At 36.4% G+C, this 19,656-nt stretch overlaps 4 protein-coding genes across 4 annotated transcripts; 3 read left to right on the forward strand and 1 right to left on the reverse strand.

Annotated features, from left to right (window-relative positions):
- Positions 1 to 853: 853 nt before the first annotated feature.
- LOC306861279 (fibroblast growth factor 23-like) lies at positions 854 to 2,439 on the forward strand (the record flags this gene model as incomplete). Its single annotated transcript, XM_079403464.1, has 3 exons — positions 854 to 1,094; positions 1,213 to 1,316; positions 2,008 to 2,439. The coding sequence occupies 3 exons, from the start codon at positions 854 to 856 to the stop codon at positions 2,437 to 2,439; spliced, it is 777 nt and encodes a 258-aa protein (XP_079259590.1).
- A 2,801-nt stretch (positions 2,440 to 5,240) lies between these two features.
- Positions 5,241 to 8,297, forward strand: rad51ap1 (RAD51 associated protein 1). The gene is made up of 10 exons (XM_079403502.1): positions 5,241 to 5,478; positions 5,699 to 5,742; positions 5,822 to 5,960; positions 6,063 to 6,169; positions 6,252 to 6,329; positions 6,569 to 6,640; positions 7,143 to 7,271; positions 7,402 to 7,572; positions 7,646 to 7,783; positions 7,890 to 8,297. The coding sequence occupies exons 1-10, from the start codon at positions 5,462 to 5,464 to the stop codon at positions 8,015 to 8,017; spliced, it is 1,023 nt and encodes a 340-aa protein (XP_079259628.1). The 5' UTR covers positions 5,241 to 5,461; the 3' UTR covers positions 8,018 to 8,297.
- A 1,477-nt stretch (positions 8,298 to 9,774) lies between these two features.
- On the forward strand, positions 9,775 to 12,060 carry LOC306861112 (putative polypeptide N-acetylgalactosaminyltransferase 8; the record flags this gene model as incomplete). Its single annotated transcript, XM_079403201.1, has 5 exons — positions 9,775 to 9,967; positions 10,909 to 11,113; positions 11,186 to 11,352; positions 11,445 to 11,610; positions 11,859 to 12,060. 5 exons carry the CDS (start codon positions 9,775 to 9,777, stop codon positions 12,058 to 12,060), a joined length of 933 nt encoding a protein of 310 aa, XP_079259327.1.
- ada2b (adenosine deaminase 2b) lies at positions 11,746 to 19,620 on the reverse strand. Its single transcript, XM_079403200.1, has 10 exons — positions 19,497 to 19,620; positions 18,011 to 18,323; positions 17,716 to 17,935; positions 16,622 to 16,832; positions 16,415 to 16,542; positions 15,725 to 15,815; positions 15,375 to 15,483; positions 14,045 to 14,202; positions 13,219 to 13,421; positions 11,746 to 13,120 (listed from the first exon to the last, which is right to left on the reverse strand). Exons 1-10 carry the CDS (start codon positions 19,515 to 19,517, stop codon positions 13,033 to 13,035), a joined length of 1,542 nt encoding a protein of 513 aa, XP_079259326.1. The 5' UTR covers positions 19,518 to 19,620; the 3' UTR covers positions 11,746 to 13,032.
- Between the last annotated feature and the right edge of the window lie 36 nt (positions 19,621 to 19,656).

Consider the following 19,656-nt stretch of genomic DNA (forward strand, 5'->3'; position numbering starts at 1 on the left):
ATTATGTTATATATGAATAATGAAAATTGTTTATTTATGCTTTTTTTATTATTATTTCAACAATTTCAACGTTATTAGCACACAGTTTTGCTCATGTTCAGCTTTGCTTAATTTTTGCTGCGTTAGTTGTTGGTGAATGAGGCACAGGTTCCCTCTGCTGGCCAACTTGAGAAAGTTCAGATTGGGGTCATACTATATTTACATTAAGCCTAGCTACATTTATTAATTGTGCAGATATTTTTATCCAAAGCAACTATCCGTTCAGTACTCTAATCATGCAGTCACCTAATACAGGTACAAAACGGTCACTCGGCGGTATAATATGGACTTTTAAAGTTCTGATATGTGACATTAATTAGGTAAAAAGATGTAGGCTATCTTTCGTATTTAAAGATACCGCCCTAGTAACAGCTCTGTACATTTTTTATAGGTAAAAATAAATAAATAAATAGCCTAAATAAACGTACATATTTACTTATAAGTCATAGTAAGTTGCTTTAGCATTTGAGAAGCATTGGGAGAGAACCAACTGATTCTCACGTGCCTCAAAACTATTAAAACGAATTCTTGTTTTCAGTTTTGTTTTGACAGCAAGATGTCAGGATGCATAGAAAGTCAAAGCTGTGCCAAATTGTCAAGCCAATTATGGTTTACCAGTCAATTACCTTCATAACAAACAGAAGGTGGACATGTTGAATCCGCCTCCTCACATCCTCTGGCTCTGCGGGCGAGTGTTGCGTAAAGGAGTGGCACAGGATGCGTTTAAATAGCCGCGCTCACAAACTTTCACGCATCACAACTCCTTCAGCTCTGCACACTGGTTTTACGCATCCATACTTTGCGCTTCGTGAAGATGCGTTGCGCACTTTCCAAACTGCGCATGCTGCGCTCCTCTGTCCTCGCGCTGTGGATCACGGCTCTCCAGGGATTCAGATCTGCGGATGCTGCCCCTAACCCCTCTCCCCTCCTGGGCTCCAGCTGGGGGAACCCGCGGAGGTACATCCACCTTATGACCACTTCGGACTTAAACAACTTCTACTTGGAGATCAGCCCGAATGGACATGTGCGCAAAACTACACACCGGGGGTCCTACAGTGAGTAGCCTATCCTGTTTTATCCTATGTAGGATATTAGTCCAGTAAAATAAAAATCAAATTTTTTATCTATAAAATAATGTCCTTCTTATTTCTCTTTGCATTCTGCATTCAACAGGTGTAATTTTATTGAAAGCAGAGAGCAGAGACCGTCTGGCAATATTTGGAGTGAAAAGTAACCGATTTTTGTGTATGGACGCAGGAGGAACTCTTTTCACATCTGTAAGTATTCAAACTAATTAAAATTAAGGTATAAAAAGTCATATATAATCTATTATTATATTATTAATATTGAGTTATATAAGTGCAGTCGGTATGAAATTAAAAAATGTTGACGTTGAATTTAACTGGTTTTATTCAAATGTTATTTATTGCCACAAAATAAACCTAATTACATCAATTCATGCAAATAATATACATTGTATGGGTTAAATAAAGTAGATATAGCTCTAGGAATGGCAGGTTACCAGATTTAGGCTACCTATCTAGAAAGGTTATAGCCAAAATGTTCGCATTTTAACGTTAAAAATGCTAAAAACGTCTTAATTGGTTAACATTAGTATTGAAATACTAATAAATAACGGGATATTTCAAGACATTTTACATTAAAGTAGCCTAACGTTAGATTTACAGTTTTTGGAGGTGAAAAAGTGTCAGTATTATAAAGTTGCCAAACATATTTTAGTACTTAAATAGGTTGTAATAGTATCATTAGCCTATATGAGATGATCATTTATTTTACTATCAATAAAAGTTAATTCGTAAAACCTAAAAAAAAATTCTACCATTTTTACGTAAAATTCTGGCAACCGTATTTTTATTTTTATTTTAACAATAGGCTGTGTATAAAGCTTGACATAAGTTTGATTCATTATTTAACTCTTTGTATATTTGTATATTTTTATATTTTTAGACGGTTTGCAATAAGGAAGATTGTCTTTTTCACCACAAACTTTTGGAAAACCATCGTGACGTGTATTACTCCACCAAGCATGGCATACTGCTTAACCTGGACGGGGCGAAGCAGGTGTTCATAGCGGGACAAAACCTCCCTCAGTCCTCTCTCTTCTTATCAGAGAAGAACAGTGTTCCACTGGAGCGCCTGCAGCACCGGGAGAGGAGAAACCGGCAGGTGAATCCTTCAGACCCGCTGAACGCGCTCCGGTACGGAGAGGCGTCAGACTCCAGAGCAGCTCAAGAGGACGATGGGGACTTGGACTTTGAGCCGTCAGAGGGTCGAAACATCTCCAGAGAAACCCTGGTTTCCCCTTCTGATGATGACCCGTGGGATCTTCTTCACGACACGAGCCCCGGCAGTCCCCGGATTTCAGCAATTGTCGGATAAAGTGACAGATCCTCCATGGCGTGACTGTTGAACCGCCGCTGCTTTGCGCAAAGTCGATGCGCCAACGTTAGAGTGTGGCACCATAATACTTTCTTCATGCATAAGTGTTTTAAGGACATATATTTCAAACCAGCTTCATGTGTACGCTCTTAAAAATAAAGGTTCCAAAATAAAGGTTTCTTGCAGTGATGCCATTGAAGGACCATTTTTGGCTTCCCAATTAAAGAACAGCTCTTAAAAGAACCATTTTTTTATGTAAAGGACTTTTTTTATAATCCTAAAACCCCTTTTCCACTATAAAGAACCTTTTGTGTGATATAAAGGGTCCACGGAAGTCCATGGAACCATCAATTTCTATAAAGAACCTTTATTTTTTAAAGCGGAGATCTACAGAATTTTATCTCCATCTCAACAAACCTGAAGAACCAAAACCTGAGTTTTTTCACCTGCCACCATGAATTTGTCGTTGGTGCTGGACACCACCTGTGGACAACAATTGCCAAGAAAGTATTTATTTATTTAATACATGACATAGGTTTTTATTTATGGTATTTATATGTTTGCTTTAAGTGTTAGATGTGCAGTGAAATGTTATACTCATTTTAAATAAATAAAAATTGTGTTTCTTGATTAAAGAAAATATGTTCTTTTATTCATTTGTGTCTTCTTTGTCTTCAGTAAACCTAAAAAGGTACAGAAAGTAAGTTTGATCTGTTTGTCACTTGTTGGTTGCTGGACTCCTCATTGGAAATTCAGCTGGTTTGACAGACTTTCCCATCATTAGAGGTGAATAATGAACACTCAGAATCAATCTGAAACATCAATCTCTGAGTCACTAAAAATAAATCTTTCCACATTCTGTTTTGTTTCCAATGTCAAAGGCTGGACTTTGGCTATTTTGGGACGAAGGGCCTTAAAGAGAGCCAACATTTAAGTTACACTATGACCTGCTTACGCTATAAACTACAGATTTGGATTTAGTTGATTTGAGGAATTAAGGCAAGACAACATGGGTGAGCAAGGTCAACATTTTAATCAGCTAATATCCACAGTTGATTTTGTTACAGTTTTTCTAAAGCTATTTTAAATTTGCACACAGTGTTGGGGAGTAACTATAATTATAAATTCTTTGGTTTTCCAGCATTTTTGTGTATTTGAACCCTTTCCAACCATGACTGTATGATTTTGAGATCCATCTTTTCACACTGAGGACGATTGAGGGACTCATATGCAACTATTACAGAAGGTTCGAACGCTCACTGATGCTCCAGAAGGAAAAACCATGCATTAAGAGCCTTTTGAACAGAATGAAGATGAGTAAATTTTTCTTGTTTTGCCTAAATATCATATTTTTTCCTTTAGTACTGCCCTTCAGAGGCTACAGAAGATACATGTTTTCCAGAAGACAAATTAAGTTAAATTTACCTTGATCTTCACATTCTAAAGGTTTTCACGCCCCGGCTCTTAATGCATGGCTTTTCCTTCTGGAGCATCAGTGAGCGTTCGAACCTTCTGTAATAGTTGCGTATGAGTCCCTCAGTCGTCCTCAGTGTGAAAAGATGGATCTCAAAATCATACAGTCGTTGTTGGAAAGGGTTCAAATACACAAAAATGCTGGAAAACCAAAGAATTTGTGGGACCTGAAGGATTTTTCTGAAGAACAGAAGGCAGTTTAACTGTTCAGGACAAACAAGGGACTCATGAACAACTATCACTAAACAAAAAAACCACAGCTGTGGATCATTCAGGTAACAACACAGTATTAAGAATCAAGTGTATGAAAACTTTTGAACGGGGTCATTTTTATAAATTCAACTATTATTTTCTCTTGTGGACTACATGTAAACATCTTTTATGTGAAATATTTTATTCAGGTCAGTAAATAAATAAAACAATAACATGCATTTTATATGCTCCCTCTTATTTTGGTAAAATAATGAACATTTTGCAGATTCTGAGAGGTGTATGTAAAGTTTTGACTTGTATCTTCTTATCGCACCATCAAAATGTTAAATACATCAGGTGAAATATGAACAAACCCCTAAAAACACCTAGAATACAGAAGGTAAGAAGAGTTTGGCTCAGTTGTAAGAAAATGGCATTTAAAGATATTAATTGCCATTGAATTGTAACACAGTCAAATTGTCAATTTTGAATGATTTCATTCCATTGATCTAAAATAAGTCATGTTATGAAAGCAAAGCCCAAAACCTCAAAATTGTCCAGTGCATTAAAAATAATAGTTTGGTGTCTTGTCTAAAGTGAATCTTGATATTCTTGACGTTTTATACTTTCTTATGTAAAACGTTACCATAATTTGTATGTCTGATTTAGCCTATAGGCCTATAAAAAAATAAAAAATAATAAAAAAAACAGGCTACATAAGTAAATTGTAATATTTATTTTAGACTAAACGTGCTTATAATATTTCAAAAGATTATATTTTTCATTCCCTACATTTTATTTATTTTTAATTAATTAATTTTGTTGTCCAATATATTCTGCTAAGTAGGCTTGTTGACAATGTTAAGAAAACAAGAAAAATTAAGAAAATTGACAGAAATTGTTTAAAGAATAACTAACAACTATTTAAATTGGTGTACCAACATAAAACGCGACCACGCTTTAGAACCATATCCGCAGATTCGAGATTTATTTTACAAAACGCACAAAAAGCTTGTACCAGGTAGAAGTTTCACAAACATATAGTAATTAGAAAAATATTATTATATTTATTCAATTACTTAGTGTAAAACTGGACTCGCGAAGATAGAAAAGATTTTATTGAATTGCAAATTGGTGTATTCAGATAGATTTCCGTCAGGCTCGCATCAAAACAACATTCATATAAAACTTATGACACAAAGACAGACTTTCTAATTGACCAGTATGTTTTTAAACTTACAAATACTTTGATTGCTGGTTGTTTTGCATAACGTGTTAGTAACTTAACGTTATTTGAATATAACTTATATTCACGGGGCATAACGTGACATTTTAGTTCCACTTTTTGATCTAAAGAATGGCCCGACCATCCAGGTGTGTATGAATGCTTTCCATACCTTCATAACTAAATTAGTTGATCCAAACCAGATCATGGTTGACGTTATCATGTCAGTTTCTATGTGTGCTTGTTGTATCTGACAGCTGTATGTCTTTGGCACTTAATGACCTGATATTTTCATAAACAATCAGCTTGAGTTCAGAAATGTGGAATATTAGTCTTGTTTGATGTAATCTGCTTTCTATCTGTCATCAGAAATAAGAAAGCTGTCAACTACACAGATTTCAAAGACGATGATGGTGAGATATTATTACTTCAAAATGCTCAGAACTAAAGCTAGTTAGACCTATAAACATGTTTACACTATTTATCTGACAGATGAGGATTTTGCCTGTGTAAAACCTCCCAAAAAAGCTCGAACGGCCATCGAAGACCCTGATTCTGAGAGAAACCTCAAAACTACAAGTGCCTCTCCAAATGAAGTTGTTGATCTCACCAGCTCAGGAAGCGGGAAGAGGTTACAAAAACACTATTTGACGTTTTATCAAAACATAATTATAGGATCTGCACACAGAAATGTATATATCAATATATAAAAGCACTCATTGTGTTATTTCAGGGAGTCTCTGGAGGATAAACTTTATGAAAGAGATTTGGAGACAGCTCTATCATTATCATTGCTGGGCTCTTCAAGAACACAAGATGGAGAGCCTACAACCAAAACAGGTCAATGTACTACTACTATAATAAAGCATCAAGAAGTACAAAGCTATATTATGCTGTTATTTAATGTCTCTGTGTTCTGCAGATGACCGTGACAGTTCTCAGCCTCCTCAGTGTTCACCACCTATTCTAATACACTGCAGCGCTGAGGGCAGCCATGTAGGTAATAATGAATAACTGTTTTGTCTTTTTACAGGGTCACAAACTGATTATTATTTTTTATGTATGGAATGCCGAAGCTGCCGTAATTAGAAATAAATCATGTACAAAGAAATGTAAAAAAGCAAATATAAATAAATACATAAATGTACAAAGAAAATCATTTTATTTCCTTATTTCTGTATTTTTTTTATTTGATATATATGCATGCAAAAACCTCTAAAGTCCCTTGATTTTGTACAGTCGGCGAAGGTCAGCCACGTCCAGATTCTCCTCCTGTGCTGTCTAATTGTAGCATTGATGGCAAAAGTTTAGGTAACTATAAAATTCTGAAATGTACAAATCAGTGTTAAAAAATAGACTCTTTTTGAGAACACAATGAAGCTGGAAAAAAACAAGCAAACAAGAGTTTTATGAATGTTGCATTCGGGGAAGTCATGGCCTAATGGTTAGAGAGTCGGACTCATAATCCAAAGGTTGCGGGTTCGAGTCTCGGGCCGGCAGGGATTGTAGGTGGAGGGAGTGAATGTCCAGCGCTCTCTCCACCCTCAATACCACGACTGAGGTGCCCTTGAGCAAGGCACCGAACCCCCAACTGCTCCCCGGGCGCCGCAGCATAAATGGCTGCCCACTGCTCCGGGTGTGTGTTCACGGTGTGTGTGTGTTCACTGCTGTGTGTGTGCACGTTGGATGGGTTAAATGCAGAGCATGGGTCACCATACTTGGCAGTATGTCACTTCACTTCATTATAACACATGCATATGTGCTATATTTCTATGCATATGTACCTCTGTGTTTATTACTGTCTTGTTTTCAGGGCTGAGTCTGATCAGTATAGACGCCTCCCCTACCAGTGTTTCTAAACAGAAGGAAACCTCAGAGGAGCAGAGAAAACCACTGAAGGACAACAGAGACGATGAGGACTACCAGCCTCAGAATGCACCAGGTAATCTGAGGACCCTCACGCTCAATTATTTTGGGGCTGGACTGTTTTCAGTGTTTACATGATGAAGCTTAATACTTCTGTACTTTAGATACAAAATGTAGCCATTTGTTTAAGCTTGTTCCTGTTGCAGATTCAGAAAGTGATGCAGACTTTACTGAAGAAGATGAGAGCGAAGACGAGACATTCACTATGAAAAAGGAAAAGAAGCTTGTGAAACAGAAGACAGAAAGAAAGGCCCCACCAGCTGCAAAGAACAAGACAGAAAAGAAAGACAAAAAGCCAACAAAAGCCAAAGGCTCAGGTAAATGTTTTAAAATTTTACAGTCTGGTAAAAGACCATATCAACTACACTAACATGTCTCTTTCTCTGACAGCTCCCATTCCAGCGATCTGTCGGAGTCCTGCTGCTCCTGTGTCTGGACTGAAGAAGGCACCTACTACTCCGCCTCTCTCTAAACCTGCAGTCTGCTCCAGTCCTGCAGGGGCCAGACTGACTAAATGGAATCCCCCTGGTGAGACTAAACGCTCAAATCCTCACTGTGCAGTTGGGAATTTTCACCAGAACTGCCCACAATAGAAAAGTGTCCTTTTGTAAACTCTTTCTAACTCCATCTCCAGGTCTGCTTGGCCGGAGTCCCGGTGCGTCTCAGAATGCACATGTCAAGTCTCCAGGACAGGGGCTGCGTTTAGGACTTTCCCGTATGGCTCGAGTCAAACCCCTTCACCCTAATGCTGCTGCGAACTAAACAGACTTGTTTTGAATTCAAAAGCTTTACAATGGCTTTTTGAACTCGTAGTGCATGGGGCAGGAAAAAAAATGGTAAGAAGGAATGGATATATTTTTTTTACTGAAATTTGTCTGGAATTTAAGACCTTTCATCCCTCGCTTAGAATAATATGCAGTAATATGTAACAACTTTTTGGTTGTGCTTGAAATATTTTTAATGTCTCTTTATGGTGTATTTTAGCTTTGTAAATATGCACTTTTTAATAAATAAAGATATGCTAAAATCAGTTCTAAATATTATGTATCACATTTCATTATTGCATACTATGTGCATCACTTGTCTTATAACCCTTGCACTGTGCTGAAAACCTTTTCCTTATTTGGTAAAAAAAAACTGCTTATAAATCTCTCATTATGCTATATTATGATAAAACTGAGTGGCATAAGGCCAGCTCGATGAAGCTTGCGTTCAGACAGTTTCAAAAAGAAATACAAAATCTGTGCAAATTGAAAGGAAACAAGATTGAATCCAATATTTGGTAATAATAATATCATAACAAGAAATTTATAAACTGAAACTCGGAACACCACAAGGTGTGTGTGTGTTGGTACCAAAAAAGTACAAAGATTACAACAACAACAAAAATTTGAGAAGTTGTTACACCCTGTGTGAGTAAAGTCATGAAGTTTTAGTCCAATGCAATAAACATTAACTAGCATTTTTGGGAGAAAGGAAATCCTGAACACAAGTGATCCGAACATAACATAAGGGTTAAGCAAAGATATTTTTGTAATCTAATGAAACATGAATCTCTTTGCATTTACATAGTGAAAACATCTTATATTTGCTACAAGTTAATGTTGTGTTCTCTCAGTTAATGCTCAAGCGATGCCTCCCTCTAGTGGTTAAAAAGAAGCATGTGTGGAGGAGAGGAGAACAAGAGAAGCTTTTTCTCACCACAGTCATCTGGTTCTTTTGAACAATATGTATTGTGAAAGCACTATGCAAATCATTTTGAGTCTAATATCATCCCATAGAAAACCAGTTCACCGGCACTTCATTTACAGAGTAACTGCAAACAAATATCTTATAGTGTTTAATGGCCTGTGTAATTTGTAGATCTTGTTTGTTCATTAATTGAATTAATTTGTAATACTGTGTGTCAACTCTTTTTAACAAAGGTTGTATGTGCTGAATGTTATTGTAAAATACTCAAAACCACAAAGCTCTTTGTGAACAGTCTCACTAAAAAAATACAGTGTGCACTAGATTTTTAATGTTCTGGTTAAGTTTATTTGGGTCCTTTTCAATTAAAAAAATAATAATTATTGGTATAACAAGTGTAACCTGTAATTCATAAATTACCATGACATGAGAAACTTTAATGTTAATATTTTAAAAAACTATTTCAATGTTTTGATGTTTACATTTTTATGTGAATTTGATATTTTAGCAAGTTTATTTCTATTTGATCATTTTTATAGTTCTATTCAGCATGCAGTCGAAAATCTACGGCCCTGTTTTGGTTTATATTGATGGACTGTGAAAAGTCATCCCCGGTGTTTAACTCATCCACCTCTACCAGGATCCAGTGTCCTGGTTTTCTCCCTCCCAATATTATTATGATGAATGTGACCATCACAAACCCTCAGCAAACATTAGTTTCACAACTGCCTGAAGTGTACACTGTGACCCAGTACCTCACAGAGTAACACATGAAGACGGAAAACATCTAGAAAACAACTGGCTCTGTGACCTTTGTTGTTCTGATCATCATGAGAATAAGCTTTGTGAAGACTTTGTTCCCAGTCTTGCCTGTTGCTGTGGTGTTTCTCTATATGAGCTCTGTCAAGTGGGAAATCCAAACTCAAGAGAAGCAGCTCCACCAAGTCCAGCAGAACTTCTCGTTACACAGCGCACTTCTTCTTAACAAGCTGGACAAACTGGAGGCTCATTTAATAGCAGTGGGTGAGTTCATGTAAAATCTTTTAAGCAATTGAATTAGATTAAAAAACAACAACAACAGTTGTTTTACTTTTTAAGCAATCTTTAAAGTTGGCATGAAATCATAATTGACCCTATTTATTTCCTTCTAGTTCATCATTCGCTCGCCCTAACTTTTTTCAATGAACCATAATTTTGAAAAAATCTTGACAATTTTTGGGTCCATACAACTGAAGTATATGGTAACCAAAACTGTTAGGTTGACAACAATCTAAAAATGAAAGGTTCTTTATTGATATATCAATGGTGCAAGAACAACATTTAGCCTAACATCCAGGGAACCTTTTCATTGCACAAAAGATTCTTTATAGTGGAAAAATATTCTTCAGATTATTGAAATTCATTAAAATTATTATAACAAAAATTGCATTAGGAAAAAAAATAGTTCTTTAATAACTGTTTAAATTAAGGTTCTTACGTAAAATAATCTAAAATGGATCTTTTAGAGTGAACAGTCTTCCAAATATTCTCTTTTTTGTTCTACAGAAGTAAATAACTTGCTCTTTCTGTGATATGAATAACCATGCAAAAGCAAAAGTCTTCAGTGAGCGATGCGAATGTTGAACGTTTCATTCACAGTCAGCCATTATTAATGTATTGAAACAGCCAAAAGCAGTAAGACTATGAAGATAAAGCGAGCAGTTTTTATCTGGTAATGTGATCGCAACCTGTCTGCCAACTCACTCCCTGGAAATTACAGCTGTTGCTAGACTACTGATATCACTTTTTAATGTATTTTTAAATATCTTTTTAAAAACATTTTTCAAGAGTGCTATTCAAAATCTTAGAAAAATTAGTGCACATTTAGTTTTACATGTACATTTTTATCACTATTTTGGTGGGTTTGTATTAATTTGAAGCGATTCTTGTCGACAGTGATGTTTAAAATCAAACATTTGTTGCAGAAGAGAAAAGCCTTAACGTGAGAAATGAGAATAAGTCAGCAAAGAAGCTGTTCCCAAACTCATATCTCTTCAAGCAATGGACTGTTGAACTTTCTGAGGACGACCAGAGGAAAGCTGAGGATCTCTTTCAGAAATACGGCTATAATGCCTTCCTCAGTGACCAGTTGCCTCTGGACCGGGAGCTGCCGGACACTCGAGACCACAGGTGAGTTTCAGCGGTTTATGGACACGCTCTGAAATTCAACATCTGTCTTGATGCATTCATCCACGTCTGTAGATGCATTAGCCGTGAATACCCCCACAATCTGCCCACCCTCAGCGTGGTGCTGATTTATCTGGATGAGACTCTGTCTGTCATTCAAAGAGCCATTTGCAGCATCATCAACAGAACTCCAGCCCACCTGCTCAAAGAGATCATACTGGTGGACGACCACAGCACAAATGGTTTGTTTCTCTCAAAACCCCATCCAACCCTAGTCTCAGATGCATATTGTTCACAAAATGAGTTATTAATTCTGTCTGTATCTCTTCTGCAGAAGATCTGAAAACACAGCTACATGTTTATATCAGCTCCATCAATGAGAAGCACCCAGGCTTGGTGAAGACGGTGACCCATTCAGAGCAGAAAGGACTTTCCCAGGCCAGGATCTCAGGGTGGAAGGTTGCCATTTTGGACGCCCACATTGAGGTCCATGTCAAATGGTGTGAAACTGCTCAGTTGACTTCAGTATTTGGCAATAAATGAAATATTTGCTTAACTAGATGCAATTTTCTGTTTTAAAGCAATATTGCCTAACTGGTGCAAAGCTGTGTTTAAGTATAATTTATAATGTATTTAGTCATATTTTATTAAAATAGTACATGTAATATTTTTTCCAGCACAGAAATGAACATAATGACAGTATGATGTATGAAATCACATTTTCTTAAGTACTCTCTCTCTCTTTTAGGGCAGAGCCTCTTCTTGCACGTATCCAGGCTGACCGTACGCTGGTCCTGAGCCCTGTGTTTGATAAAGTCAATTACTATGATTTGCAAGTGACAAAGTATCCCATATATGCTCAAGGTTTTGACTGGACTCTCTGGTGCATGTACGTTGAATTCCCACAGAAGTGGTACGATCAAAACGATCCTTCACAGCCAGGAAAGTAAGTGTACGTTGTTTAATACTGTGCCTGATTAATATTCTTGTTCTCAATATTCTTTCATATTGGCAGTCATGCTGTGGATGTGATGTTGCTAAATTCTGCTCTATTAAGAGTGTAAAAGATGGAGGGATGGAGGTGTACGGAGGAGAGAATGTTGAATTAGGAATACGGGTAATTCACATGCACCTAAAAACATGTTTAGCATTCTCTTAAGTAATTTTATATTATGTTATATTGGCCATTCCACCGAATGGGTGCCATCCCCAGGACATTATAGGTAAAAACTATAAAAGACATTTTATTATTAAGCGTGTTCTGCACATTAATCTAACTGCAAATTTAAAATATATAATTTAAAAAACAAAGTAAACTACTTTTAAAAGATATATACAGTGTGTGTGTATATATATATATATATACTATTTGAGCTTTCCTGTAGCTCAAATAGTAGAGCATGGCGCTAGCAACGCTAAGATCATGGGTTCGATTCCCAGGGAAAGCAAGGATGCATTAAATGTGAAAGAAAATACATTTATAATGTTCTTTTGAATTTTCTGTTCATCAAGGAATCCTTTAAGTTTCCATAAAAATATTAAGCCGTAATTTCACTGTTTAAACTATATTTTTAATTACATAAATTCATCCCTGATGAGCATAAGATACTTATTATTATTATTTTAAGTTAAGAAATTCTTTCTGAAAACATTATTAGGTATGGACTCTGAAGATCAGAAAATAATGGTTTAATTTGTCCTACTAACATGAACTAATATGACGTTTTAATTCAGGAGTGCAGAAACCAGCACAGGATACAGTATGTAATTCAGGACTTATAAAATGTTATAAATGCTGTGGACAAACCTCACAGATACTTTCAACCTGTAATACAATCAAATAATACAATTTTCAACACCCTTAGTTTCAAAAGATAAGTAATAATAAAAAATACAGTCCTCTCCTCTTCTGTTTGGCATGGTTACGAATTTTCTGCTACGAATTTGTTCCATTTTTTCTTCCATATCGTAATAGCTTTATCCTGTAGTTGTGGTGACAAAGAACTGTACCTGTTAATAAAGGGGAAAAGTGCAACCTTAAATTATTCTTCTACATAACGAAAAAGACTTTTCAAATAAAAGTATGTGAATAAATACATCTTAAGCACCTGATTGAATTCATCGCAAGCTCCTTTAGAGTCCCCAGGTTTGCACTCAACCCACCAATACCCACAAAGACCTGGTAGAAATCATAAGAGAGTCCTGTGGTCCCGAATAAGGTGGGATCATCAGAGCTCACCACTATGGGATGACCTTCTGACATTAGTGCCGCGGCGGGATGGTTTCGCATATCTGAGACCAGTTTTAGCACCTGGAGAGTACGAAACACTGCTGATTCAACAAATCACAATGACATTATTGACACAGTTCTGTTCAAGATACATGTCAAATTATTGGTAAAACCTAAAAGAACATTTGGAACTTTATTTGGCAGACAAATTGTAAGGCTTTGAAGGGTGAACAAACATCTTCTTTTTCTAGATTTCTAAATCTAAATGTCTGGGTTTGGGCTCTGGTTTCTTATTGACATGCTCTTTACAGTCCTCATACATTATATGTACGCATATTTTGCATTGCTTTGACTGTTCTCTGTACATACCACCTTCTTGCATGACACAATTGGCCGATTATGTAAAATGGCTGCATGCTTTGGGGTTTTTTTGGTATTAAAAATAAATAAGCAAGCGCAGCCCAGGTGACAAAAAGTAATGCAAAATAAAAGTAACAAACTAAAAGTCATAAAAAGTAACTTTTTTAAAAAAAAGTAACACAATATTGTAATGCATTGCTTTTTGATGCATTGCAAGTATGAAAAAAAAAAAATAGATGAGCAAAGCCAAAACCCAGATATTTTAGGCAATTTAGAAATCTCAACTAGGAAATACCAGGGAAAAAGAGGAAATATGGCCACCCTATTTTTCCACCACAGCTCACCTGATTGGAAATGGGACACAACTCCACTGCCACTCCTCTTGTCCTGGACAGCTGCTTGGCCAGGGGATGATGAACCAGCGCAAAACCATGTCCAATGCGGCTGGTGTTAAACAGCAGAGCATCTAACACATTCCTGTCCACATCTGTACCATCCAAATCTAAAAAGAAACACCCACAGCAAGCCAATTCCAATCTATCCAATTCAGCTGTTATTGTACAACTAATTGTAACTGTAAAACAATTGAGTGTAGTGATAGGGGCTTTCGAAACACTGCTTCAAACTTTTCATTCGTTACGAACCACAGGTTTCTAACTCCCATGAACTAGTGTTTATGATAAATGATTTGATAAATTTGTAGACATTTTCAGTGACACGTTTGTATAATAAAAAGGAAAGTATTAGTTAACAGCTAATAAAAGAACACATAATACACAGAGTTTATATTTAATGGTGTTTGATTAGGGTAACCATACGGCCTCTTTTTTAAAAAGCCAAAAATATCCGTGTTTTGTCTTTGTTTTTCTGTTGTCGTGCTCTCTAGGGGGGAAGTTGTGGCCTAATGGTTAGAGAGACTCGTAATCCAAAGGTTGCGGGTTCGAGTGTCGGGCCGGCAGGGATTGTAGGTGGGGGGAGTGAATGTCCAGCGCTCTCTCCACCCTCAATACCACGACTGAGGTGCCCTTGAGCAAGGCACCGAACCCCCAACTGCTCCCCGGGCGCCGCAGCATAAATGGCTGCCCACTGCTCCGGGTGTGTGTTCACGGTGTGTGTGTGTTCACTGCTGTGTGTGTGCACGTTGGATGGGTTAAATGCAGAGCACGAATTCCGAGTATGGGTCACCATACTTGGCAGTATGTCACTTCACTATTCACTCAGTCCTCAAACATTATATGTATGGGTATTTGCATTGCTTTGACCATTTTCTGTAGATCGCACCTTCTCACACAATACCTGCATGCTATTGGTTAAACTACTTTTCAGTCATTACCTTCAGCAAGTATGAAAATAATAGGAAAACAAAGGCAAAATCCTAACATTTTATGCAATTTAGAAATCCCGGCCAGAATATGTCAAGGAAAAAAAGACATATGGTTACACTATTTTTAGAGTTTTCTTAATTGCATTTAATAGGTTACACTTTTGATCAAATATTTGCAATTGATTTGTAAAAGGTGTTTTTTATGCATGTTTGTACTGAGTTGCATTTACATAATTTTGTCCAACAAGTGGTGTTTTGAGTGCTTCATGAAGATTTTGTGAAGCAGTTGGTTCAATGCATTTAAAAGTGTAATTTCTCAAAAGCTCATGAAGTGAGCAACATATACTGACCTGTCTCTCCAGCATGGAAAAAGAAAGGAAGTTGCGTCTTTATTTCTGAAGGGAGTGATAAGGCATCTCGAAAGTACCAGATAGATCTTCCAGTATCTTCACGACCTACCTACAGCAACAAATTGTTCAAACTGATATTAAATGTGGTAATATAATTTCACACATTTCATTTTTTTTTAGCGTTATGGTGCCATGTCACCTTTTAGAATCGACTCATCTGACTCATGGTTCAGTTATTTTGGCTTTGTTATTGCTGTGGATTTCTTGCTCAATGCAGACAGTAACATGTTTAGTATTTAGTATGGCTTGTCATGGCTTTGAACTGTAACTTAAGTCAAGGATGAGATTACCAGGTCAAAACCAGCAACGATGTCTGGATATTTTCTCTGCATTTCAATGGTCTCTTGTACTGCCTGCTTCACTTGAGACACACTAAGAGACCTGTGTAAAAATGCATTCAGATCAGATCAATGTGAATATAATACTGCATCTGAAATGAATAATCTTAGTATGTTAAATCCTGTCAAAAGTCCTAGACAATATAATTAATCTTTTTTAATTCAAATAACAAATTTGTTCTTATTCTGGAGTAATTAAGGGCATGTGTCTTTGCTTTCGTCATGTCAAGAAAATGTTTCAAGGAAGCATTATAAACCATTATTATCCAAAGTTTTAACCTTGTTAGTCTAGTAACGTCATAATTGGAAAAAAGAACAATCTTATTTGGATAGAGGAAATGTCATTTCTTTTTTTAGAAACAGTAACCATTAAAGTGACTTTATTAAATAAGCCAACATGACTTATGCTCTTTATAAGGGAAAAGCACTGTATGAAATGTCATTTGGTTTAAAGGCTGTAAAAAAATAACATTTTAATCATAAAGCTGACTGTTATGACCCTTGTTAACAGAAATTATTTACACAAGACACAAGTTGTTTTATTACTATTATTATTATTACTATTGCAGTGGACTTTTCAGTTTATTCACAGGACAAGAGAGACAATTTATTGATTGATTAGGTAATTTAATGTAGTTTTACCTGTGGACAGAGAAGATTAAACGAACTCCTATGAAATCTGGATGATTTGCTCTGAACTGCTCAGTGATGTTTCTGTAGACCTCCAGAGACCACGCTCTGTCATGGGTGGTGCCATCAAGTTCATACGCCTAAAAATAATCATATAATACACGTTTTTAATCCAAGAGCACCTATACACTTTATTATGGTAATCTATCAGTCACAAACCTTGGACTGTCCAACCCTCAGCTCCAGGTAAATGATGTTGTCTTCGTAAAGCTCCTTCAGACCCTGGTAGATATAGTCCTTAAAGACAGGTGCATATGTGATCAGCCCAGATAGAGCCATAAAAGTCTTCTCAAACCTGTCCCATGCTGCATCTGGAGTCGGATAAGACATCTCCGGGTCTTCCGTGAAGAGTGTAAGATTCCGCATTAAACTGAGAAATGTAATGTGTTTAATTAGTTCTGGAACTGTTTATTACACTGCCCTGCAGCTTCTGATTTTGGAAAACAAACAAAAAACATATTACCTAATTTTTTTGAGTTCAAAAACATCAATACAACTTTCAGTTTTTTTTAACACAATAAGAATTATTATTTTTTAATTATATATGGATGTATCAGCATAAAAGTTTCATGAAACTCTAAAATGCATTTTTTGAGATGTTAACATGGACAGGTTGCAATAGCACTCATTATGTCTATTATTAAGGGAAAAGTGGCCATTTTTTCATTTCGTTCTTCCGGTTCAAAAATCTGGTGCACTTATCAAATGTAAAATAAATAAATAAATAAAATAGACAAAAATTATATGTTTAAAATGTAACTTCGATCGGCAAAGTAGTGGAAAATATGTTTGCATAGACACATGCTCAATTTAATGTCAAAGAACTTTAAAAAAATAAACTTTTCACCCATAAAATCAAATTTTATGTCCCTGTTTGGATGTTGTAAAACCCCCACAGATGTAGCAGAAAACATCTGGGTCATGTTTGCATTTTCTTGTCACTGGCCATAATTCTAACCTTGATATCAGAATTAGGCATAAAACAATGTCTTCAGATTCCATGCATGTGAAAATCAGCTGAGAATTGAACAAATAATATAACCTGGCCTAGAGGAAGATATGAATCTTTGTGGCAGTTTTTCTGCTGGTTAAGTGATAATCAAGACTTTTTCAATTTATGAAATGCATCATGTTTTGTAAGAAAACGTAATGTCCAGAACAAAAAAACTATTTTTGGAATCGGCCACTGTCATTGTTTGTACCAGTGAACACCTGTGACTATTTTATACTGATGCTGAAATACGTTTAATCACCTGTTATCAAAGGCAGTGACGTCACTCAGACTTGCCCTCAGCACATCTAGGCGTTTCCAAAAAGAGCATCCCCATCGCAGAAAGGGTGTATCGGTGGAGAAAAGGAAGTGCACTGACCCGTCCCACGTGAAGCAGATGTAACAATGAGGCCTGTATGTTGCGTTCATCACTAACCAATCCACACTCACCATAGCAGAGCTGTGTATGTGAAGAGCAGCACCTGTAAGAGACACAGTCATTTTAGCATCTGAAGGACAGATGTTTCCCAAATATACAATTAACCATTTTTTTTTACCCTTTGGCATTTTCTGTAGTAGTTTGAAGACAGGGCTTTTTTGCACGATGTGCCGGACTTTGAAGAAGTGCTTAGATGGTGGGAAAGGTGAAGCAGCCATTTCTTTCATCTTCAGCTGGTGTAGGATTGAATCCAGTTGCCTTTCAGCAGCAGTGAGCTCCACTCTGCCCCCTACTTGCTGGGACATGTCCTGCTTCAGCATCAGCTCCCTCTGATGGGGATCTGGCATTGGATTACACTCTCTGATACACAGTAACATCAGGACAGTCAGAGCCGTCATGCTGGAGAGACTCATCATGATCGTACAGAGATCCTGAGACGGTGAGAGAGTGATATTCCCATTCTTGTTAGTTTTTAAAATGATTTGTCTGTACTTTTGCACAGTTGTTTTAGTGTAATTTTGCACCTACACTGAGCCTGGACATTTCATCTGGCAGTGGACATGATTACAGTAATTCAAAGTTAAACTCTAACCCCCGGTTTCACAGACAAGGCTTAAGCCTAGTCCTAGACTAAAGTGTAAATCTGAGCTGTTTGAACTGAAATAAACTTGCACTGACTGGTCTTAAAATATATCGGTGCCTTTGTTTTGTCTCAAGATGCACACCAGTAATGTTTTTTTCTATGCATGTTTATAAAAATTACTTAAAAGTCCTAATTGAACAATGATTTAATCCTGGCTTAGTCTAAGCCCTGTCTGTGAAACCGGGCCTAAATGTATAGCTTTAAGTCTAAACCTTATAATGGAATATGGACTTGTATTCTAGCCAGAAGCCAGAATGACTTTGTTTCTTACAAAACATTTTTGCTTTATAAGACATTAATTGATGGACTGGAGTGGTGTGGATTACTTGTGGATTATTGTGATGTTTTTATCAGATGTTTGGACTCTCATTCTGACGGCACCCATTCACTGCAGAGGATCCATTGATGAGCAAGTGATGCAATGCTAAATTTTTCCAAATCTGATAAAGGAACAAACTCATCTACATCTTGGATGGCCTTAGGGTGAGTACACTTTCTGCAAATGTTTATTTTTTTGGTAAACTATTCCTTTAAACCTAAGTTTTACTTCTGCTACTAATAATAGTTTAGCTATTTTCTCACTGACTAATATTTTTGCAGTCATTCTGTGAAAAGCTTTTGAAAGGATATTGTTAGTTAATTTGGCATAGTCTGATTTAAACTCTCATTGTAACCTTAATTTTATTAATATTTATAAATAAGCATTTTTACATCATGATCATATTGTTATACTATTAAGAACAAGTTATGTTAGATCTATTTCCTTAATATAATTTCTTAATTTCCTTAATATTTTAACATGGTGGTAGTTTGAATCCCAGCTTTTGCAATAATCAAAGAATTGACTTTCCTAGCAATCTAATCTGGAAAACCTCAACAGTAAGAAAACAGCAAACCTTAAACCAATATTATTGATTGCATATAATTAACAATTCCATCCTCAGGCTGAAAGTTACCTTACCTTCAAGTTTATTTGGCTCATTACTCCCTTTTTGTTTTCTTCTATTTGTCTTAAATCCAGAGAGCATGTATTTCAGCTGCTGTCTGTATTTCTAGCGTATGAAGTTCCTCATTCTGCAAGACCAGCACATGTTGAGAATGTGATAACAATAGAGCATGTG

The sequence above is a fragment of the Barbus barbus genome (genome assembly GCF_936440315.1).
Source record: "Barbus barbus genome assembly, chromosome: 42".
NCBI lineage: Eukaryota > Metazoa > Chordata > Actinopteri > Cypriniformes > Cyprinidae > Barbus > Barbus barbus.